Here is a 17796-nt window from a genome sequence, read left to right as displayed (position 1 = left end):
CGCAACTAAGAAAAAAGGTGGAGATACTTGTGCTTAGAGTTACATCTCAGAATCAATGTTTGCATTTGATATGGCCGTCAGTCATGTTGCTATGGCTGCAAAAAAAGGACAAAGGTGACTTTTCATGGTAAAAACAACAATTTTCAAAAGTTAGTTAACCAATAATGAGTTACATGGGAATTTGGTTTGATATGTAAACCTGCAAGTGCCACTTTTTTTTTTTTTTTAAATACAGCAGCGCTGCTAAAAATGTTTGAATTTAATCCAGAGTACTGCTGCACAATTAAAAATAAATTTAAAAAATAAAATAATAAATCCTAAATACTGGTCAAAAATGCGGGAAAATAGATTTACAAGTTTCCATTTCTTTGTACTTTAATTATAATTTAACTGAAAAAACAAAGAATAACTTAAATAACTAAACTAAACATAACACAACCAGGAACAGAGTGAATTCAGGAAGGTAAGGGGTTTACAAAAATATATTTAAAAAAAAAAAAGTTTTCTTTTGATGAAAATGAAGGCCAAAAGACAATTTATCGAAAGTACCTGTTTTACTCCTTTCAGCTGCTCCCACACCACAGGCTTTCTCAGTTTTACCACAGATGCCCTTCCTGGTGCAACCCCATATCTTGTTTTACTAATTATTGTAAATCAAAGTTAACTGAATTTTCAAAACTCGAGTGAGGAAGACAGTCTTGTCCATAGCTAAAGTATTTACAGTTAAAAATGTAGCAGTAGTGGAGGAAACTAAATAAAAACGAAAACTAAATTCTAATGATTCAGAATTCAAACTACATCTTGTTTATCTTATTCTGTGCACTAGCGCTGCCCCTTCATCTTCTGAACTGCATGCTACTCGTTAAATATCAAATGTTATGCAGGCTGACTTATCTGGCATGCAAGGCATGTGAAAAGCCTCAACTTGCCTAGTAACTTCTCTGTGCACCGCCCTAATACAGTCATGGGAATAACAAAGATAGTCAAGACTAATGTGCAGCCTCTGTGACAGACCTCTTTGTTCTGCTGGGTCTGCTGCCACCTCCACCTGCGCTTCAGTGCCTCTCTCTCCAACCCGTGATCCATCAGCGCGTACAGGGACTTCCGCAGCATCAAGTCTCGGTCGTGAAAGCCCCACATACCTGCAACAGAAACAAAATCAGGTCGTTAAACACACATCAACAGAATCTTTTGTACAACCACATCTAATCATATAGGTGTGCAGATGTTTCAGGGGTTTTTCTGTATTGTCATGTCCCAAATAAAAAAAAACTACAAACTTACAATGGCTAAAGGGTCTAACTGTCTTTTAATGAGAACAAGTTAAGCACATGAATATTATACTCACACCTACTATAAAAGTCTAGAACAATGCCTGCACAGTTGGAGCATTATTAATTTTCTGAGCTAGGAGTCCTAAGTGGGCTGTAAAGGCAAAGTGAACGTGCACGGCAACATTGTAAAATGCAATTAGTGCTTAAGCTAACACTGGAGTTCCCTTAATGAATGCTAATGGAGTGTGAACCTACACTGTATTGGGGTCTTGTTTGAAAGGCCCGTGATACTCACCGAGTGAGGCTGCATGCAGCAGGCAATTTCCATCTCCGCTTGTTGCCAGAGGTAGCAGACTCTGGCAGTTTGAAACCACTTTTGTCCACCAGTTCAGCCGCCCTGCAGGTGAATAATAAATGTTTAACTCACATGTTTGCATGACAAATATGGTGAAGTATTCATCCAAAACAACTGCTGTGCAAGTCCTCAAAAAGATAGTCATTTGTGTCAACATGTGATTTTCAAGTCAAAAGACTTCCAGAGAAGGTTTTCCTCTCGTGTCAGCAGTCTTAGCAGTGTGTCATTTTGTCTTATTTTGGAATGAAACAATTCACCTTCAAAAGTCATAGCCTATAATTATGAGTTAGTGATTACAACACCTCTGCCTTTACAGGTATTCAGATTTTGCTACAACTGTCAGAGCTGTTTGAATGAGTTATACGTTTACTGTCACAATTTAATATAATGATGTTGAAAACAGTCTATTTTCCTGCCCTAGCTGCACACACGAGGTGAGCACAAAATAAGAAATTCAACACAAATTGTGATTCAATTTTATTGCCCTTGACCTAGGAAAAGCTAATGGCATAAGATGTAAGTACAACTCCTCCGGTTTCATACACAAAACAAAAAAAATTATTGCGCTAGCTTATGTGGTTCCAGTTCTACAGGGATTCAAAAATAGATAGGCAAAACGGAGTGTGACTGCTCCGACCGGTTTTAAAGGGTTAATGATATATTTTATGTAATAATTTATAAAATTAGGTTAGAAACAATAGAAGACAAATGGCACGAAATACACTTTTCTATCGTCCACACGATATATATCGTCATATCGCCCAGCACTACTCGATAACCAGATTATCTGTTCTGAGTAGCAGTTGGCAAGTTTGGGAACGAAGAACCTTTTAACAAACTTCGAGCACAACTAGACTCGTGGTGGGGCAGCCATTGGCGAAAGGGAAAAAAAATTAAAAATACTGGCGACAGTGTTACCGCTCAGCATCTTAGAAGACACATATTAGAAGACCTTGGTTTCAAGTTATCACATTTACAAATGTTCAGGATCTTGACCTTTGACCTTTAGGTCTAGGTCACTGAGATTCGAACTTGTCAAAGAGGTTTAGTAGATACACCTATGGTATAAATTTGAAGCTCGACTCATTCTCGAATTATGGCATTCACAAACTTAGCTGTCCATGCTGCCTGCCCAGCGAGGTGACGACAAGGAGAAGACGGAAGACAGAGAGGCAAGGACCGAACAAGAAATGTCTCAAAATATATTTCACAAAACCACCAGCTGACACTCTGGATACAAAATTTACATTTGGAAGTGGCGGGTCAAAGTAACACCACAACAAGTTCTTCAAAGGGGCCAAGCTACCACTGCAAAATAGCATTTTACCCTTGTTGGTAATTTAACATGAACTAGTCACAACAAACATCACTTAAAACAGCATGTCGTGATTTTAAATCCAAATATTTAAAACAGAAGCAGTAGATCTGTTGTCTTATAAATGCAGGAGTAGGCAATATATTTTGGAATAGAAACAACAAACACTCGTGTCACTTCAAAAGCACGTGGGGGGTAAGAACTGTCTTTTATCTGCAACCAAGTCAAGCCTAAAATCTCATGTATGGTACAGAGTTATACTAACCAGCTTGCTCCAAGGCCACCATCATGGACTGCTCAATAAGGTCCCTCTCAATGAAGTTCCTGAAGTCGTCCCGGTACACAGTGAGGTCTGGCAGTTGGAAAGTGCACAGGGGCGTGTCCAGAAGAGGCTCATTGCTGCTACCGCCGGTGCTCGAGACGTGAGAGCGGGCCAGAGAAACGATGGTAGAGCTAGCATGAGAAATACCCCTCGACAAACGCTTCTCTGTAGCTACAGAGAGAGAGAGAAAAAAAAGGTGTTGCACGAAGTGCATATTTGCACATTATGATTTGTAGTTATTATGTTTAGTCTCAGGGTAGACCAGAATATTAAGCGGTAGGACAATTGCTAGTATTTTTATTTGATAAGGAATGAAACTGTGCATTAGTAACCTTTCGGGAATGATACATTATTTTTGGCAGCAGGGGGACATGCCTGCATTTTAAAAAGTGTGGACTCACCTAAACTAAGAGACAGCTCAACTAAACTTTCGCCCAAACATCCAATGTAAATTGTAACGTAGAATTTTGCATATCACAGCTGAAACACCAACAGGGCTTATTATCAGAAAACTGCTTGCTGACTTGGTGCTGTTGTCAGCGTTACACCGTGGTCATCACAGAAGCTGTGACATCAACCCAGCTCTGCAACCATTTTTACTCATATTGAAACTACTGCAGTCTACTCCTAAACCACTGTCGCTATTCAGGAAAAAAGAAAGAAAAAATAATATATCAGTGTTTAACCATGAAAAAGTAATACAGAAAGTTTAAACTTCTCATCTTTTCCAACCTTTGCAGTTACATCCCTGTGTCATCTGGGTTCCTAAACTGCACCAACTCACACGCTCGAGCCTCAAGCCTCCATTGCGAGCACCAGATTACAAAAATACTGTGAGGTTTAAACCCTCTGTAATTGTCACTTTATCAGCTGATATGTAGTCACTGCATGTTTGTTGTAGTCAAAACATTTAGATTAAGTTGGTGCACCTAATAAACTGCAAACTGAACTCATGTTTTGGACTAACTCACTTCCTGAGAACCTCACCTTGCACCACCTCATCTTGGCGATGGAGTATAGGCCGTCCTACCCGGGCCATCTCCTTTTCAGGGGCCAGATACGTTCGCTCTTCTGTGAACGAATACGACAGGTTCCCAGCATGCACCTGTCGCAGCTGCTCAAAGTCACTGAGGGCAGCAGTGAAATCCCAGTTCTTGCCTAGGAAGAGAGAGGAAGGGAGAGACAGAAACATCTGTCTGAGTTAACTGCTCCAACAGGACTACCTGAATCTTTTTGGCCAGCAAATGACTGATTCCTCATCAGTTTAAATATTTACCACAAGTCAATGCAACACGGGCTTTCTGTTGTACCCAAAGGCCGCTGACACATTCCTTTATTGGATAAACGCCTCAGCTCGCTGTCTTGCTGATGTTGCTGCAATGCATTACATTTTAACCCATATTCTTATCTGCAACTTGTGCTGCTGCTAGGCAACAGGAGCCCTGCTGACACTAGTAATACCTACGTTCTATTAGACTTTGATAGCATAATTAACAGTAAAAAGCCAAAAGCACTTACTGAGTCCACTGCCTGGAACATCATCTCCAGTTAACTTCCTATAACTACATCCCCACTTCTGCTTTTTTTTTTAAGTTCACTTGAAGCAGAAATGAAATTAATAGATTAAAAATAGAAGGGATCAAAGTGTAAAGACAAACAGATCTGATAAGTTTTCGCTTTACATCTGTATTTTCACATTGAAGGAAGCTACTAGAAGAAAGTGGTGCTTTCTAATGATGTGGAAAACACAGCTGGAACGCAACGCTGGTGATGCAACAAAGCTGTGCTGAGATAGAGAGCGTGAACTCAGGTGGAGGAAACAGAAATGGCATTTATAGGGCTTTTTTAGCCTTACAACTCCAGGAACCTTCGACCACAGTTAGCCGCATTCATACACGTCTTTATTCCATAATCATCACACACTTTGTTTATCTCACATCCTTGGCCAATTTAGAACCACCAATCAACTTAAAAAAAGGATTTATTTGAACTGTGGGAGGAAGCTGGAAAACCCACAGAGAAATCTGCACAGGGCCAGAAGAAACATGTAAACTCCACACAGGAAACTCCCAACACGTTAGAAGATTCAAACCAAGCACTAATCACCGCACTACTGTGAAAGAAAAGTGACAACAGCAGCTCTCATTAATTCAATCTCAATCTAATTATTTGCAGTCAAAAAGCTAATAAATATCACATCAAACCACAAGTGCGAGAAGCATAAATATAAAGCAAAGCAAGCTTTATGCCTGGGTCCAGCTATCACCAACTATTTTATACATCGTGAAATACATCATTAAAACACTGCTGCTTGTTTAGTCTTAATATTTAAGTTCAAGTCTTAATTTAAACAATAAACTATACTTTAAATTAAGGCTCAGTCTGAACTAACATCCATTAAGGAAGGGGAAAGGAAACGTCATGTTGCATTCATCACTTTAGCTTTACAATATTGTTAATAATGAAATTCTACTATCCTCAGTAACTCACCCTCTAGCAGGTCTCTGGCCAATCCCGGTTCAGCTCCAGTGGAACGGACAAAGTCGGACAGGACTGCGTCCATATCCACGGTCATGTGATCATGAATTCACAAGTTGGCGGGTTGCATCCAGGCATTAAAAAGAAAGAGAGAGAGAGAGAAAGAAAAAAACAAAACAAAAAAGACTGTACTCTGCTCTCCCCGACAGGGCAGCAAAGTGAATGGATAAGGTGGAGTCGGCCTCTACCTTCAGCTAGTCTGTCAGCCACACCTGAAAAAAAGGGGGGAAAGACGACAAAGTAAGATTAAGGCTGCAGGTAAAAACCCATCAGAGTTTAAACATCCACATTAATCAGCTTATAAGAAATGAAAAGAGTGCAAAAGGTGATATAATAACCTTATTCAACCCCTTTTTGAATATAAACCTGTTGTGGCCTGGATGTTTTTGAACTTGACACCTTTCACAGTCACTTGTCCCGCCCATGAAAACAGCAGAGACACAAAGAGCACAGGTTTCACTAACTGCTTGAACAGAAACTAACGGGAGTCAAATGACAAGTCGAGTAGCTCTGCGAGGTGTGATGTTTGTCATGTGGGAAACTTTACTGTGTGGTTTCAGCTGCTTTTATGAAGACTCTTTAATTAAAGCTGACAAGTTAAAAATTTAAAAGTCATGACTCATGATCCCTGTAAAATCTGGAATCAAGACAAGTGCTTCAATCACACCTGCAAATATGACCTGCTGAAAGAGTAAATGAGTGTGCACCAAGTATAATTTACTACATGGTTTCCCACTAAACTACATTTATTTGAGGAAGTGTCTCCGCATCTCATCTAAAGAGAGAATGGAGTGTCACACAACTGATTGGTGTGCTTGGTGGAAATTTTACTTTGGTTTAACGTTGTTCAACATTTTCTGTTACGGCGCAACTGCAACATATCTACAATACACCAAGACTGCATTTTTGCTATTGAGCAATTTACTGGCCCTATAGATATTTACTAGCCCATCAAAAAAGATACCTTTATCTATAAAAATATAGTACTTTTTAGAATTTATATATTTTTTGTAATTTATATATCTATATATCCATCCTGCATGCTGCACTTATCTCTGCTAGAAAGCAGGGTTGTTGTATGTTTGCAATTAAGAAAGAAATCAATCAAATGTAAATTGTGTCAAACTAGACAAAGAGTTGATCTGCATGTAGAGCTTCTTATTCCAACTTTTTAATTTAGTTGTGCTGTTGTGTAAAACAAAAAATATGTGAAAGATTCATCTTATTCACATTTAAACCATCTTAACTGAAAGTTTCTTCAAAAGAATTTTATTCCCATTTAATGTAAAAAGAAGATTTGTTTTGATTGGTAGTAACTGTCAGCCCCTGGGTCAGCTGCTATTCATTTCCTGTAAAATGCAGAAAATATTGTTGTTGATGCAGACAGCATTTCAGCATCTTCACCTACATATAAAACTTCATACCACTCGTTTAGTCCAATGATTATGACTATGATTGCTCCACAATGACCAGTCAGCAAGCAGTCAAGAAAATAATGGGAAACCTTGTTCACAGAAATACCAACACCAACACCCTGTATGAATATTTCTGAAAACATTAACTGGAAAAGGTCATGGCTTTTACCAAGAAAATCCCTACTAACCAACAAACGAGAATGGCGACTTTCCAAATTATTCATAACTGTTGCTATGAAAGTGTTGTTCAACCAGAAATTAAAAAGATGGGAATGGACAACTTGTGCATGCATCTTTCCTGGAACTATGCTCTCAGTAAACATTTTTCCCCGATGCATTTAAGAACTAGATTACTGAACTGCTAGTTTCTGGTATTACTGAATAAAATTCCCAAGGCATTTTTTAAATTGCCTTCATGGTCATCAGGAGTCAGAAAGGAAGTTTCAAAACACCAGGATGGTGACAAAAACAGGCACCTTGAAGTCTCACCAGACTTCACTAACCAACTGGTAATTTGCCATCTTTTATACTATCTGTGGAACCAACAAGCTGAAGTCCAGTGCTGCCACATCTGTACTTTATATTTACTCTTGTACATCGAGTGTAGATTAAGCAAAGACTAAGATAAATTTAAGATAAAGCAAAGAAATAACTGTCTGGCAAAGCAAGAGGTAAAAGAAGTGAAGACGTGTCACATCCAAGTACAGCCTGAGGGAGTGGTTTGGTATGAGGAAACACGTCGTGCCTTTCGCTCATTTGAAATCAATTAGTCTTCAAATTTCAATGGCAGAGCCGAAGGACCCACAGTGAGCAAGCTTCAGTTTGGCACTAAAATCAATACAGAAACATCATCGGGACTGAAATAAAGACAGAGTAAGGATCGACGGGCCGTTGGCATAAAGGATATAGAGGGCAATCGATGCACAGCAGACAAAGACTATGAATCAAAGTAGCCCTGGTCTGACGGATGTAATTTGGGACCAAATCAAACCAAAGGGGCCTCTATTTTGTTTTGGTGCTGTAGCCAACGTGATCAATTAACCAAAAATATTCAGTTGGAGATACGAAATAAAGAGAAAAAAAATCTCTAATGCTTTCCCTTTCACCCTTAGTGAATGTTTGAGGGGTGCATACGTAAACCCGGTGCACCAAAAGCTCAGGTCTCAGGATGCTTCACTGTGGGGTTTTTTTGTGTGTTTGTTTTTTCTTGGGCTCTGTATGATATTGGTGAGAGTAGATACCCATGACATGGTCATCTAAGCCACACAACTTTGGATGTGAAGACATAAGCTCCATCCAGCTGCTGTCAAGACCTTGTTTCCAAAAGGGGGAGCTACAACAGTTAGTTTCAAACAAACAATTAACTGAAGGGCTGCACGAATGGCCACTATGAGGTAAAAAAGAATTAGTCCAACATTAAAAATACAGAGCTGGTAAGCACTTTACTATGTCTTCAGAGGGCTTCCATCCGTCTTTGCCAAACATTTGGCAAACAATTTCTCTTTTATATATTTTCTTATAATACAGTCATAATACACTCAATTATATTTCAGTATCATCTAGAATATGCGTAACAGAAGAAGAAAAATTACCACTAAGAGGAAGTGGGAATTATGCTGTTATCCACTGTAGTGTGGTGCAGAGTTTTTATTCACTTTACTTCCATTTTATTGATAAGCAGCATGAGGAGGAGGAATGAAGTAGTGATTTAGGTACAAACTACTAGCAGGGATCTGTCATGGCCTAGCCTTATTATCCACCCTTTTTTCTGATCAATGTGGTTCAAAAAGGAAATAAAATGTAACTATAGATAGTTTGTTTTTTAAATGTTACTCTATATGCCTGTAAATCACTAGTTTGATGAGCAAAATAATATATTATAGTGACTGCTGACTCCCAAAATAAAATACCTACAGTCATCTATTCCCATCAGTCTCATGGCTCATCCACCACCTAGTGTTCCTGCTTCATCTGACTCAGTGAACTCTTTTCCATTGTGCCTGATGAGTCACGAGTTTACTCTTCTTACACCTCTCCACCGTTCTCTCGCTTTCCCTGCCTCCCTCGGTTTCTTTATCATTATTAAAGGCACGCAGGCACACGGGGGAGAAACAGACTTTCTCAGGCAGCACTGTATTTCTAGAGCATTCTTTGCAAAGTCAGCGGCTCGACAGTCTCCTCTGCAGGGCCTCCCAATATTCTTGCAGTTTGTCAGTTAAGTGAGATCTTCTGATCCACATACACGCAGTGTAACGAAACAGGCGGAGATCTCATTTGAACTGATACAGAAACGTAGATTAGACTGTATTCTGACCAACAGCACATTCGTGGCCGACCAGAAGCCACGACCGACACTCTGGGAATCACTGCGACAGGTTTTGAGTCACTGTCTAACAAGCCTTTGTTATAAAACAAAACAAATTAGGGCAATTTTATTGCATTAGTAAAAAAAAATGATATAGCATAACTACTATAACTACTACACTGACAGGGACATGCTGTAAATGAAGTGAGACCCACTGCAAGAAAACTGAACTATTCAAATTATCATCGCAGCTTTCTGGCAAATTCTTTTTTTTCCCTGGTATAATAATGACAGAAATGAAAGCGTTTAAAAAGGAGAAAGCAGATTAAAACATACAAACAGGAAGCTACTAAGTTGTGACAATACCACAGCATAGTAGATGTACAGGCTGCACCTTAAGTTCTGATGGCTAAACAGTGATGGCTTTAGCAGCAGCATCAACACGTTTTACCAACTATGATGGCTTTAGCAGAGGACAGAGGTTGTCTAGTTACGATGTAAATCTGTGTTTTCTTATAATCCTGTGCCATTATGTGATGTATAGTCTCCCAGCACAGGCAAAAAGTACTCAGAGCCATTAAATATAAAAAAAAGTGGAAGGGTGATAAACAGAGGGCTGTGGACAGAATGTTCTCGCACACTAATAGAAACCTAGCTGCTGCTGATGTGTAAAACTAAAACCATCAAATGGCACCTCCTTCAAAAACACTTTTTTCCAGGATCAAGTTGGTAAAAATGACAGTCTGTGTCCTCCAAGTCTTCTCGCATTACACTATAATAAAAGTCACATATTTTATTTTTTATTCTGTGCTGGATAAGATCTGAGCGCATCAGGTCACTCATGAATCAACCGTTTCGATCACAGTTACTTCTTAACTGTAAAACTTTTTAATGGTGCTGTACAATAAAACTAAAGTGATAACACAGGATTAAATTATGGCGGAAATTAAAGTCATTAAGACCGCAATAAAAATGTTTATGACACTGAACACCCTGAAGGGAAAGAGGAAGTGTGGGAGGCCATAAGTTTATGGCATCCATCAAATGCTCATCAATTGTTGTGGTGTTGGCGCACACTGTGAAACTTCACCAGAGTTTGACACCCAAAGGTAATTACAAAGCCAGAGTTCACCTTTAAGGTCATAGCGGGCTTAAAACAACAAAACATGACGTCTAACAAATACCTTGTATTTCATGCCCTCAAAATCTATTATTACATTGTCAAAAATTTCCATTTGGCAGCCAGGGAAAAAACATTCTCAACAAGAGAGACCCTGCGTGGATTACTGAGCAGTACTATCGCTGCTGCCAACATGGGCCAGCCAGTGATTTGTATCAGGGATGGCTGAGCTTTTGTCTGGCAGGAGCGCTTACGTAACAGGAGCTGCTGACAACACGTGGGTGCTGAGCTGAGGGCAGGAGAACGGCCTGGATCACGGAGGGAGACGGAGAGGTCACCGCAGCCCACTGCGTCAGCCGTTGGTGGGCTGAGGGGGTCACTTTGTTGCTTGGATTGGGACTGCAAGTTTGCTTTGCTGTTCTTTACAGTATTTAAGGAGGACACATTTTTTATGGTTTTACACGAGGGCTGTGGAAAGTGAGCAAAAAACAAACAAACAAACTATCCACTTGTTATGGTGAAATTACAAGTTACAGGGCTCGCAAAATCGCTAGCCCGACGTCCCGGAGCTAGCGATATCTCCAGTCAGGCGACCAAAATCTATCTCAGCCCCACCCGTTGGGTTATCATATAGCCCGACGGGCGGGGCTGAGATAGATTTTGGTCACCTGACCAGAGATATCGCTAGCTCCGGGACGTCGGGCTAGCGATTTTGCGAGCCCTGAAGTAGTATGGTGTTACAATATTAAATTGGTAACTAGAAAGTGCATTTTCTGAAGAAACTGCAGTGTGAATGCTTGAATCTGAATGTATGCACTGAAATGAATTAATTGCTGAATTTTGAGTTCAAAATATTGAATGAGATTAAAAAAAAACAAAAAAAAAAAACGAATTTAACCTGAAAACAAAGGTGCTGAACTGCTAAAAGCTGAAGGTTACACAGAAGAAGGAGTTGGAAAAAAACTGAAAATGTTTTAAATGTAAATTAGAAAACCCTAAGAAATGAGAAAAGAACATTTAGAGTCAGAAAACATCTGAATGAATATTAAAAGGTCATATTCTTTGAATCACTGAATGACTCAAATGTGATCCCTCCACTTTGATCCACACAGTTTAAAAAGTTTAAATGTTTGAGCTTTGAAAGACACGGTGTTGGAAAGAGAACAATAATGGCGACAATTTGAGGGTAAAATGATGGCTGTAACACTGTGGACACAGCAGCAGTTGAAAGAGAAGTGCTTAAGATGAATCTTGGCACAGTGGCAGGCAGAGCTCGTTAAGCAGGCAGGTGTGAGCCTGGTTGCTATAGTGACTGCACCCAATGGCTCCATACACACGTACACAGACATGCGCCTCACTTTTGCTGCTTAAAATGAACAGAAAAGTCAGGCCCAAACAAATCGCTCCCAAATGAAAAGTATAGGTCGTATTGACAAAATTCTTTCACCGTGAGCGGCAGCAATGTCCACTCTACTGAATTCTCAGTTTTCATGCCTGTGGAGTTTATTATATGGACGTGGTGACAGTGTAAAAACACCATGCTCTTCTGATTTTCAAACCAACCTTCTGAGCCGTTTTAACATTAGAGTCTATGGAAGAGTTGGAGGGAGGAGGCTGTGCATTGGTGACATTTATGAAAGAACCGTAACACCTAGGACAATAGTAAACACATTGGATGAAAGAGGACAGCGATGGCTACGTTTTGAGGGTAAAATCATACCTGTAGAGCAAACGCTGCGGACACAGCAGCAGTTTTAAAAAAGATTTTAAGATTAATTTTTTTGCTCCTCTCACTCTAGCAGTTGAGCTGTCTCACTCTAGCCCCAACATTCCGTCCCATACACACCCATTATAAACTCTGAAACGGGTGAAAAAACATCATGAAACTTAAACTGGAACTGAAGAAAAAGTATAATAGATATTGAAAAGATAAATACAAGTTGAATAGTTGAATGTCTTGTCTTCGTTTTAAAGTTTGAATGGTGGCTCTATGTCAATGTATGTGGAAGTAGATACAGTTTAAAGAGGAGGAAGTTGAATGAGAATTTGAAGGGTCTCCCCATTGAAATACATGGGAAATTTTTGTTGAAAAAAGTTGAATAAAATTAAAAATATAAATGTTAAAAATGAGAAAAATAGAAGCAGTCATGTCCAAAAGAATAGGAATCTAATGGTGTTTGAATGGTTTTTCTAAGTTGAACGGTTTTGAAGGAGATAGAGTACAAAAAACGTACGGAATCCATAATAATAAAATATAACTAGAAAGTGCATTTTCTGAAGAAACTGCAGTGTGAATGCTTGAATCTGAATGTATGCACTGAAATGAATTAATTGCTGAATTTTGAGTTAAAAATATTGAATGAGATAAAAAAAAACAAAAAAAAAAAACGAATTTAACCTGAAAACAAAGGTGCTGAACTGCTAAAAGCTGAAGGTTATACAGAAGAAGGAGTTGGAAAAAAACTGAAAATGTTTTAAATGTAAATTAGAAAACCCTAAGAAATGAGAAAAGAACATTTAGAGTCAGAAAACATCTGAATGAATATTAAAAGGTCATATTCTTTGAATCACTGAATGACTCAAATGTGATCCCTCCACTTTGATCCACACAGTTTAAAAAGTTTAAATGCCTGAGCTTTGAAAGATACGGTGTTGGAAAGAGAACAATAATGGCGACAATTTGAGGGTAAAATGATGGCTGTAACACTGTGGACACAGCAGCAGTTGAAAGAGAAGTGCTTAAGATGAATCTTGGTACAGTGGCAGGCAGAGCTCGTTAAGCAGGCAGGTGTGAGCCTGGTTGCTATAGTGACCGCACCCAATGGCTCCATACACACGTACACAGACATGCGCCTCACTTTTGCTGCTTAAAATGAACAGAAAAGTCAGGCCGAAACAAATCGCTCCCAAATGAAAAGTAAAAGTCGTATTGACAAAATTCTTTCACCGTGAGCGACAGCAATGTCTAGTCTACCTAATTCTCAGTTTTCATGCCTGTGGAGCTTATTATATGGACGTGGTGACAGTGGAAAGACACCATGCTCTTCTGATTTTCAAACCAACCTTCTGAGCCATTTTAACATTAGAGTCTATGGAAGAGTTGGAGGGAGGAGGCTGTGCATTGGTGACATTTATGAAAGAACCATAACACCTAGTACAATAGTAAACACATTGGATGAAAGAGGACAGCCATGGCTACGTTTTGAGGGTAAAATCATACCTGTAGAGCAAACGCTGCGGACACAGCAGCAGTTTTAAAAAAGATTTTAAGATTAATTTTTTTGCTCCTCTCACTCTAGCAGTTGAGCTGCCTCACTCTAGCCCCAACATTCCGTCCCATACACACCCATTATAAACTCTGAAACGGGTGAAAAAACATCATGAAACTTAAACTGGAACTGAAGAAAAAGTATAATAGATATTGAAAAGATAAATACAAGTTGAATAGTTGAATGTCTTGTCTTCGTTTTAAAGTTTGAATGGTGGCTCTATGTCAATGTATGTGGAAGTAGTAAGAGTTTAAAAATGAGTAAGTTGAATGAGGATTTGAAGGGTCTCCCCATTGAAATACATGGGAAATTTTGGGAAATTTTTGTTGAATAAAGTTGAATAAAATTAAAAATATAAATGTTAAAAATGAGAAAAATAGAAGCAGTCATGTCCAAAAGAAGAGGAATCTAATGGTGTTTGAATGGTTTTTCTAAGTTGAACGGTTTTGAAGGAGTAGGAGTACAAAAAACGTACGGAATACAGAATAAAATAGAACTAGAAAGTGCATTTTCTGAAGAAACTGCAGTGTGAATGCTTGAATCTGAATGTATGCATTGAAATGAAATAATTACTGAATTTAAGTTAAAAATTTTGAATGAGATAAAAAAAAAAAAACCCGAATTTAACCTGAAAACAAAAGTGCTGAACTGCTAAAAGCTGAAGGTTACACAGAAGAAGAAGTTGGAAAAAAGCTGAAAATGTTTTAATTGTAAATTAGAAAAACCTAAGAAATGAGAAAAGAACATTTAGAGTCAGAAAACATCTGAAAGAATATTAAAAGGTCATATTCTTTGAATCACTGAATGACTCAAATGTGATCCCTCCACTTTGATCCACACAGTTTAAAAAGTTTAAATGCCTGAGCTTTGAAAGATACGGTGTTGGAAAGAGAACAATAATGGCGACAATTTGAGGGTAAAATGATGGATGTAACACTGTGGACACAGCAGCAGTTGAAAGAGAAGTGCTTAAGATGAATCTTGGTACAGTGGCAGGCAGAGCTCGTTAAGCAGGCAGGTGTGAGCCTGGTTGCTATAGTGACTGCACCCAATGGTTCCATACACACGTACACAGACATGCGCCTCACTTTTGCTGCTTAAAATGAACAGAAAAGTCAGGCCGAAACAAATCGCTCCCAAATGAAAAGTATAGGTCGTATTGACGAAATTCTTTCACCGTGAGCGGCAGCAATGTCCACTCTACCTAATTCTCAGTTTTCATGCCTGTGGAGTTTATTATATGGACGTGGTGACAGTGTAAAAACACCATGCTCTTCTGATTTTCAAACCAACCTTCTGAGCCGTTTTAACATTAGAGTCTATGGAAGAGTTGGAGGGAGGAGGCTGTGCATTGGTGACATTTATGAAAGAACCGTAACACCTAGGACAATAGTAAACACATTGGATGAAAGAGGACAGCCATGGCTACGTTTTGAGGGTAAAATCATACCTGTAGAGCAAACGCTGTGGACACAGCAGCAGTTTTAAAAAAGATTTTAAGATTAATTTTTTTGCTCCTCTCACTCTAGCAGTTGAGCTGCCTCACTCTAGCCCCAACATTCCGTCCCATACACACCCATTATAAACTCTGAAACGGGTGAAAAAACATCATGAAACTTAAACTGGAACTGAAGAAAAAGTATAATAGATATTGAAAAGATAAATACAAGTTGAATAGTTGAATGTCTTGTCTTCGTTTTAAAGTTTGAATGGTGGCTCTATGTCAATGTATGTGGAAGTAGTAAGAGTTTAAAAATGAGTAAGTTGAATGAGGATTTGAAGGGTCTCCCCATTGAAATACATGGGAAATTTTGGGAAATTTTTTTTGAATAAAGTTGAATAAAATTAAAAATATAAATGTTAAAAATATGAAAAATAGAAGCAGTCATGTCCAAAAGAAGAGGAATCTAATGGTGTTTGAATGGTTTTTCTAAGTTGAACGGTTTTGAAGGAGTAGGAGTACAAAAAACGTACGGAATACAGAATAAAATATAATAATAATAATAAAGATTCGAATAACAATACTGTGAATGCTTTTCAAGCATTCACACTAATAAAGATTAGAAGAACAATACTGTGAATGCTTTTCAAGCATTCACACTAACTAGAAAGTGCATTTTCTGAAGAAACTGCAGTGTGAATGCTTGAATCTGAATGTATGCACTGAAATGAATTAATTGCTGAATTTTGAGTTAAAAATATTGAATGAGATTAAAAAAAAAAAAAAAAAAAAAAATGAATTTAACCTGAAAACAAAAGTGCTGAACTGCTAAAAGCTGAAGGTTACACAGAAGAAGGAGTTGGAAAAAAACTGAAAATGTTTTAAATGTAAATTAGAAAACCCTAAGAAATGAGAAAAGAACATTTAGAGTCAGAAAACATCTGAATGAATATTAAAAGGTCATATTCTTTGAATCACTGAATGACTCAAATGTGATCCCTCCACTTTGATCCACACAGTTTAAAAAGTTTAAATGCCTGAGCTTTGAAAGATACGGTGTTGGAAAGAGAACAATAATGGCGACAATTTGAGGGTAAAATGATGGCTGTAACACTGTGGACACAGCAGCAGTTGAAAGAGAAGTGTTTAAGATGAATCTTGGCAGAGTGAGAGAGAGAGCTCGTTAAGCAGGCAGGTGTGAGCCTGGTTGCTATAGTGACCGCACCCAATGGCTCCATACACACGTACACAGACATGCGCCTCACTTTTGCTGCTTAAAATGAACAGAAAAGTCAGGCCGAAACAAATCGTTCCCAAATGAAAAGTAAAAGTCGTATTGACAAAATTCTTTCACCGTGAGCGACAGCAGCTTCTAGTCTACCTAATTCTCAGTTTTCATGTCTGTGGAGTTTATTATATGGACGTGGTGACAGTGGAAAGACCCAATGCTCTTCTGATTTTCAAACGAACCTTCTGAGCCATTTTAACATTAGAGTCTATGGAAGAGTTGGAGGGAGGAGGCTGTGCATTGGTGACATTTACGAAAGAACCATAACACCTAGGACAATAGTAAACACACTGGATGAAAGAGGACAGCGATGGCTACGTTTTGAGGGTAAAATCATACCTGTAGAGCAAACGCTGCGGACACAGCAGCAGTTTTAAAAAAGATTTTAAGATTAATTTTTTTGCTCCTCTCACTCTAGCAGTTGAGCTGCCTCACTCTAGCCCCAACATTCCGTCCCATACACACCCATTATAAACTCTGAAACGGGTGAAAAAACATCATGAAACTTAAACTGGAACTGAAGAAAAAGTATAATAGATATTGAAAAGATAAATACAAGTTCAATAGTTGAATGTCTTGTCTTCGTTTTAAAGTTTGAATGGTGGCTCTATGTCAACGTATGTGGAAGTAGTAGGAGTTTAAAAATGAGTAAGTTGAATGAGAATTTGAAGGGTCTCCCCATTGAAATACATGGGAAATTTTTGTTGAATAAAGTTGAATAAAATTAAAAATATAAATGTTAAAAATGAGAAAAGTAGAAGCAGTCATGTCCAAAAGAATAGGAATCTAACGGTGTTTGAATGGTTTTTCTAAGTTGAACGGTTTTGAAGGAGTAGGAGTACAAAAAACGTACGGAATAGATAAAATATAATAACTAGAAAGTGCATTTTCTGAAGAAACTGCAGTGTGAATGCTTGAATCTGAATGTATGCACTGAAATGAATTAATTACTGAATTTAAGTTAAAAATCTTGAATGAGATTAAAAAAAAACCCGAATTTAACCTGAAAACAAAAGTGCTGAACTGCTAAAAGCTGAAGGTTACACAGAAGAAGAAGTTGGAAAAAAACTGAAAATGTTTTAATTGTAAATTAGAAAAACCTAAGAAATGAGAAAAGAACATTTAGAGTCAGAAAACATCTGAAAGAATATTAA

At 38.3% G+C, this 17796-nt stretch overlaps 1 protein-coding gene across 3 annotated transcripts in view; it reads right to left on the bottom strand.

Moving 5' to 3' along the window:
- Window positions 1–17796, bottom strand: part of otud7b (OTU deubiquitinase 7B) — a 73259-nt gene that overhangs the window by 14125 nt on the left and 41338 nt on the right. For 2 of the 3 annotated variants that reach the window (XM_026183651.2, XM_026183652.2), the window contains exons 2-6: window positions 5757–6016; window positions 4254–4424; window positions 3210–3437; window positions 1570–1671; window positions 1015–1142 (exon numbers count right to left, since the gene is read on the bottom strand). In XM_026183651.2, the coding sequence (XP_026039436.2) occupies window positions 1015–1142; window positions 1570–1671; window positions 3210–3437; window positions 4254–4424; window positions 5757–5841 (714 nt within the window). In that variant the 5' untranslated portion in view covers window positions 5842–6016. Of the gene's footprint in view, window positions 1–1014; window positions 1143–1569; window positions 1672–3209; window positions 3438–4253; window positions 4425–5756; window positions 6391–17796 lie in introns of those variants that run through there. The other variant, XM_080308504.1, reaches the window with a different exon arrangement.

Source organism: Astatotilapia calliptera, chromosome 11, assembly GCF_964374335.1.
Source record: "Astatotilapia calliptera chromosome 11, fAstCal68.1, whole genome shotgun sequence".
Lineage (NCBI taxonomy): Eukaryota > Metazoa > Chordata > Actinopteri > Cichliformes > Cichlidae > Astatotilapia > Astatotilapia calliptera.
This window is presented reverse-complemented; position numbering and strand designations above follow the sequence as displayed.